Below are 7,097 nucleotides of genomic sequence, written 5' to 3' on the forward strand. Positions count from 1 at the left end.
AGCACATTGACGCTGATTTCCCCACAGTCTTTGTTTAGCGTTCCAGTCACCTGCAATCAGGAAGTTTTCGCCTAGTTGGCTAAAAAATATCCAGTTATAGTTGTCCTGATTTACAGGATGATTGGGGGGCCAGTAGCAGGCTGCTATGCAGAAATTTCCTGAGGTGATATTGAGTTTTACCTTGGCACAGTGTAGATATGGCAGGGAGATGCAAGGCAATGTTTGAAAACGTATTCTGTTGGATATGAGAATGGCAGCTCCACCCACATACAGGTGATTGTGGGGCGAATTTGCCGAGATGACTGCATAGCCTGGGGCTTCAATATGAGTGTTAAAGTTTAAATGAGTTTCGCTTATTAGCATTATGTCTGTGTTATGATAATTCATAAACTGGCTTAGTTCATCCATTTTGCGTCTGAGTCCATTAGCGTTCCATATACCGATATGAAGAGCAGTCATATTGTTGTTTTTATTGGGAGCTGCGTAAAGAAAGTGTGTTGTAGATATATTTGCTGGTGTGCTTGGCATGATTTGCCAAGAGCGGATGAGGAAGGGAGGAGTATGTTATGCTGCTGTTATATTACTTGTTCTGTGACTGACTGATTGTCTTATAATAAAGTTTTAGTTGAAGCTAAGATATTTTCTGGTGAGCATTAAGGTGGGGGGAAGCCTAGCTAATAATGAGGTGGTTTAATAGGGTCAGGAAGCAATAATAGTATATTTTGAGCAGGAAGGCTTTAGTTGTTCAAGAGCTAATTATGTAATGATATTTCGTCGGAAATAATTATTGTTTAAGGATAGACATATGTTCTTATTGCCAGAACTCCGACTTAGAGGAGAAAGCAGAAAGAAAGATCAAAAATGGAAACTGACTTCCATTATTCATTTTCGACCGATCCATCCTAGGTCCGATCTCAATAGGATTTTGCATATATATGAGGAGTAAAGTAAAACTAACAAGTGCCGAGCTTGGTCAAGATATCTTGAAAAACAAAATGTTTTTCATACAAAAACTTAATTTTCGACCGATCGTTCCTATGGCAGCTATATGATATAGTGGTCCGATCTTAATAGGATTTTGCATATATATGAAGAGTAAAGTAAAACTAATAAATGCCGAGTTTGGTCAAGATATCTTGATAAACAAAATGTTTTTTAATACAAAAACTTAATTTTTGACCGATCGTTCCTATGGCAGCTATATGATATAGTGGTCCGATCGAGCTGGTTTTCACATATGTGCTGCGTGCAACAGAAAGAGGGAGTTCTGCAAAGTTTCATTAAGATAGCTTTAAAACTGAGGGACTAGTTCGCATAGAAACAGACAGACCGACAGACGGACATGGCTATATCGACTCGGCTGTTGACGCTGATTAAGAATATATATACTTTATGGGGTCGGAGATGTCTTCTTCTATGCATTACACTTTTCATGACAAAATTATAATACCCTCTGCAAGGGTATAAAACGGTAAACTACTGAGTAGAAAGTAGAAGGAATTAAATGTCTTCGAAGGATAATCTATTTATAATTGGGTAAGAAAATTTCTTATTTCAGATTTATTGAGATATTGGCTCAAAAATAAGCAAAAAGTGTGCATTAAATAAGCGAGCTGTAGGCTTTGAAGGGGGAGGATTATTAGCCAAGATTTTAGACAATTCCGGAAGGAAATTAAGGCATCTGGAATAGTTGTGACATTTTGGGTTCATGTCCTAGTATGAAAATTTAAAGTTATACTTTGACGGGGAAATTGAATTCAGTTTTAACCAAAGTAGTCGAGTGATAAGCAAATTTTTCGAGTTTAATTCTCGTGAAAAGTAGGAGGATTTAATATCTTTGAAGGAAAGTCTATTTATAATTGGGTAAAAAAATTTCCTATATCAGATTGAGAAATTTGGCTCGAAGAATAAGCAAAAGGTGTGTATTAAATGTGGGAGCTGCAGGCTTTGTAGGAGGATTTCTAGTCGAGATCTTAAACAATTTCGGAAGAAAATTAAGGGACCTGAAATAGTTATGACGTTTAGGGTTCATGTCCTAGTGTGAATAAATTTAAGGTATGCTTTGAGGTTTGAAATTTAATTCGGTTTTAACCAAAGTAGTCGAGTGGTAAGTAGATTTTTCGAGTTTAATTCTGGTGAAAATCTAATACAAGAAAGAGCTATGCCTGAATGTATGAAAAATTTAAAGTATACTTTGAGGTTTGAAATTTGAATTCAGTTTACCCAAAGAAGTCGAGTGGTAAGCAAATTTTTCGAGTTTGAGGATTGAAATTTAATTCAGTTTTAATCAAAGTAGTGATAAGTATATTTTTCAAGTTTAATTCTGCTGAAAATCTATTACAAGAGAAAAGGGTCAGCTATTTAGTAAAAGTAGAAGGGATTTAATATCTACGAAGGAAAGTCTACTTTTAATTGGGTAAAAAAATTTCCTATTTCAGATTTATTGAGATATTTGGCTCAAAAATAATCAAAAATTGTGCGTTAACTAAGCGAGCTGTAGGCTTTGAAGGAGGAGGGTTTCTAGTCGAGAATTTAAACAAATCTGGAGGAAAATTAAGGCACCTGAAATAGTTGTGACGTTTTGGGTTCATGTCCTAGTATGAAGAAATTTTAAGGTATACTTTGAGGGTTGAAATTTAATTCAGTTTTAACCAAAGTAGTCGAGTGATAAGTTAATTTTTCGAGTTTAGTTCTGGTGAAAATCTAATACAAGAAAAAAAGGTCAACTATTTAGTAAAGAAGTAGAGGGAATTTAATACCTTCGAAGGAAGGTCTTTTTATAATTGGGTAAGAAAATTTCCTATATCAGATTGAGATATTTCGCTCGAAGAATAAGCAAAAGGTGTGTATTAAATGTGCGAGCTGCAGGCCTTGGAGGAGGATTTCTAGCCAAGATCTTAATCAATTCCGGAAGAAAATTAAGGGACCTGGAGTAGTTATGACGTTTTGGGTTCATATCCCAGTGTAAATAAATTTAAGGTATACTTTGAGGTTTGAAATTTAATTCAGTTTTAACCCAAGTAGTCGAGTGATGAGTAGATTTTCCGAGTTTAATTCTCGTGAAAATCTCATACAAGAAAAAGGTAAACTATTTAGTAGATAGCAAAAGGAATTAAATATCTTCGAAGGAATATCTATTTATAATTGGGTAAGAAAGTTTTCTATTTCAGATTTATTGAGATATTTGGCTCAGAAATAAGCAAAAGTGTGCATTAGGTAGGCGAGCTGCAGGTTTTGGAGGAGGACAATTTTTAGCCGAGATTTTAAATAATTCCGGAAGAAAATTATTGGACCAGAAATAGTTATGACGTTTTGGGTTCATGTCCTAGTGTGAATAAATTTAAGGTACACTTTGAGGGTAAAATTGAATTCATTTTTAACCAAAGTAGTCCATAGATAAGCAAATTTTTCGAGTTTAATTTTGGTGAAATCTAATAAAACAGAAGAAAGGTCAATTGTTTAGTAAGAAGTAGAAGGAGTTTAATATCTTCGAAGGAAAATCTATTTATAATTGGGTAAGAAAACTTCCTATTTCAGATTTTTTTTTTTTTTTTTTTTTTTACCATTTAAAAATTTGAAGCAACCATTTTTTTTTTACTATGAACTATTTAGTTTAAATTGTGCTCATATTTATATATATATATATATATCTATATATAATTATACATTTCTTTTAGAATCGTATATAAGCAAAAACAGAGAGTCCTTGCTTTCAAGCGAAACAATAATACTTCATTCAAAGTTGGCGATTTTAGCTAGCAAAAATAATCGCAAATAGAAAATTCAAGTCCAGACTATTCGAAAGTCTGAGTGTAGTAATAAATGCTAGGTTTGTTCACGACCTTGGTCCATCTTCAAGCGCTTTGGCTGGAGATCTCCTTTGTCGTTATCGCGACTACGTTTGCCCAATGCCGATTGTTGCTGTGTGTTAGGCGATTGTAGTTGCACGGTAATGACATTAAAGTCCTCCACCTCAACGGAAACAACTTTCATTTGTGGTGTTAGGAGACTCTCCTCAAAGCCAGAATCAGGACTGGGCCAGTTGTTCTCCGGTAGCTGTAGTCCCTTCACAGCGGGCATCGCGTGATAGTAGTGAAAAAGTGTGATCACGTCCACACATGGCTCCACCATGTGTTCCGTGTACGACGTAAGCTGTGTTAGGTACGGCGTCCAGCGCTTGGGCAGGCCGCACACCTGTCGCGTGGCAGCAATACAGCTTGCGGCCAGCAGGGAAGGCGGCTCGTTGCTAAATCTGTTGATGCTCAGAGTGTAGTCAGATATGCGAAGCAGCAGCTGTGCCAGCGAGGCCAGCATTTGCTCGAAGCAACTGTAGCGCGGATAGCTGGCTGCCAGGGCGGGCAGCTCGTCCAGTTGTTGGCAGTAGGATGCATAATCATCGCATGTCAGAAAGCTGCAGGCGAACATCTCCACAAAACTGGCCGTCGTGGGTCGCATCAGGTTGAACTCAAAGAAGGTGAGCACCTTGCGCTCGACGGCCTTGTACTCGAACCCTGTGTAGCAGTCCTTGATCAGGCGATTCATTTCGCTGTAGCGCGGCACGAATGCATCCTGGTTCTCGATCTGGGCTGCAATGTGCAGACAGGTCAGGGCAACCAGTTGCAGCTTGTCCGTGCGAATGGTATAGAAATCCAGGAAACGATCCAGATAATAAATGGACAAATGCAAGGCGCAGCGGCTGAGCTTGTAGGTGCGCGTGATTAGCTGGCAAAGCTGCAGGAGTTTCGGCCTTTGATCGATTTGGGTCGACATGAAAAACACTTGACGACGACGCATCTCGGACTCCTTCATTGTCTTGAAAATGTCGATTGCGTAGTCGCTCAGCCATTGGGATTTCGACAGGCGCTCGAGCTTGCTTCTTTCATGCTCATTTTTCTCGCTGAGCGTGAAGATGTTGCCCTCAAGCGCAGGCTTAGTCATTTTCCTGCGTGTCGTTTTATATGTTTCTATTTACATACAAGTTTATTTCGTTTGCTTTGAAACTCATTGCGAACGCGCACACATAACAATCGGCTCGAAAGTATGAGTATTTATTGAGATATTTGGCTCAAAATAAGCAAAAAGTGTGCATTGAATAAGCGTGCTGGAGGCTTTGAAGGAGGACGATTTCTAGCCAAGATTTTAAATAAATCCGGTAGGAAATTAAGGCACCTGAGATAGTTGTGAAATATTGGGTTCATGTCCTAGTGTGAATAAATTTAAGGTGTTGATAAATTTAAGGTATATTTGAGGTTTGAAATTTAATTCAGTTTTAACCAAAGTAGTCGAGTGATGAGTAGATTTTTCGGGTTTAATTCTGGTGAAAATCTAATACAATAGAAAGAGGGTAAACTATTTAGTAGAAAGTAGAAGGAATTTAATATCTTCGAAGGAAAATCTATTTATAATTGGATAAGAGAATTTCCTATTTCAGATTTATTGCATTAAATAAGCGAGCTGTAGGCTTTGAAGGAGGAGGATTTCTAGCCAAGATTTTAAATAAATCCGTAAGAGAATTAAGGCACCTGAAATGGTAGTGACATTTTGGGTTCATGTCCTAGTATAAAAATTTTAACCAATTTTAACCAAAGTAGTTAGTAGATTTTTCGAGTTTAATTCTGGTGAAAATCTAATACAAGAGAATAGAGGTCAGTTATTTAGTAACATAGTAGAGGGAATTTAATATCTTCGAGGAAAAGTCTATTTATAATTTGGTAAGAAAATTTCCTATTTCAGATTTATTGAGATAATTGGCTCAAAAAACACCAAGAAGTGTGCATTGAATAAACGAGATGCCGGCTTTGGAGGAGGATTTCTAGCCGAGATTTTAAACAAATCTTGAGTAAGATTAAGGCTCGTTGATATATAAATATATTCAAGTGGATCAATGACATCAAGCACATGCTTGTTTAGGAGGTGTTTTAAAGTTTGGTACTCGTATAAGGGAGACCAGCATTCGATCCCTTTGTCAAGCACAATCCACGGCAATGTATTTGGGAGAAACTTGAATTGAAACTTGAATTATAATACGCTCCAAGTGAGTCCGAGTTGTGATTTTTTTTGTTGACAGATAAAGGTTTAAGAAAAAGGAGTATTGCTTTGCTGGGGTGCAAAAGCTTGCAGCTTTATACAATATTTGGTATAAAGGTGAGATAATTATGCTGAATTCAAGCCATAATTGCTGCTTTTTATTTTGATTAGTAATTTTTAGCTAAATATTTCCCAATTTATGTACTTTTTACTTACAATTTGGGGGGTGGCAGCTGGCTTTTGAGTAGATATTCTAAGTGGAAGTGAGGTAGGTTATAGGTTGTCCGAGAGCTTATTTTGTTGGTGTGCTCCTACTATTATTCATCCAAAGGCAGAGGTATTAGATGTAGAAGCAGTGTTTGTGGCTGTGTTTTTTTCTTGTGTATTTTTTAATAATTTTGGGCGATTTTGCGCTATGTTAAGCTTTTTCTGACGATGTTGCCGCTGTAAGTTCGGTTGACATTGCCGAATTTTGGAGGAATGATCCTTGTTGCTTGACTTGGATATCGATTTGGTCTTCATTAGTTTAATATATAATGGACATTTTTTATAATTAGCCGTGTGAGAGCTGCCGCGGGGAATGATGACAATAGCGAGCCGTGTGATTGAATCTTTGGCAACGAATGCATTGAGGTAATTTTTGGCCATCCTTTTTTGGCCGTTCGAATCGGACAACGTATTTACAGAGAGATCGGACTCCGAATATCGCATTGAACTTTTCTGTCTGTTTCTATGCGAACTAGTCTCTCAGTTTTAAAGCTATCTTAATAAAACTAAGCAGAAGTCCATCTTTCTGTTTCACGCAGCACGTATGTCAAAATCAGGATCGGACCACCATATCATGTATCTGCCATAAGAACGATCGGTCAAAAATTAAGTTGTTGTATGAAAAACAATTTGTTTTCTAGATATCTTGACCATACTCGTCATTTACTAGTTTTACTATACTCCTCATATATATATGCAAAATCCTATTGAAATGGACACTTTATCATATAGCTGCCATAGAAACGATCGGTCGAAAATTGAGTTGTATGAAAACAAATGTTGTTTTTCAAGGTATCTTGACC

The 7,097-nt window shown here is 37.1% G+C and overlaps 1 protein-coding gene across 1 annotated transcript; it reads right to left on the reverse strand.

The window, feature by feature from the left end:
* Positions 1 to 3,663: 3,663 nt before the first annotated feature.
* On the reverse strand, positions 3,664 to 5,037 carry LOC6637061 (cyclin-J). Its single transcript, XM_002060443.3, has one exon. It carries the CDS (start codon positions 4,936 to 4,938, stop codon positions 3,826 to 3,828), a length of 1,113 nt encoding a protein of 370 aa, XP_002060479.2. The 5' UTR covers positions 4,939 to 5,037; the 3' UTR covers positions 3,664 to 3,825.
* Between the last annotated feature and the right edge of the window lie 2,060 nt (positions 5,038 to 7,097).

This window comes from Drosophila virilis, unplaced genomic scaffold, assembly GCF_030788295.1.
Source record: "Drosophila virilis strain 15010-1051.87 unplaced genomic scaffold, Dvir_AGI_RSII-ME tig00001851, whole genome shotgun sequence".
In the NCBI taxonomy this organism is placed as follows: Eukaryota; Metazoa; Arthropoda; class Insecta; order Diptera; family Drosophilidae; genus Drosophila; species Drosophila virilis.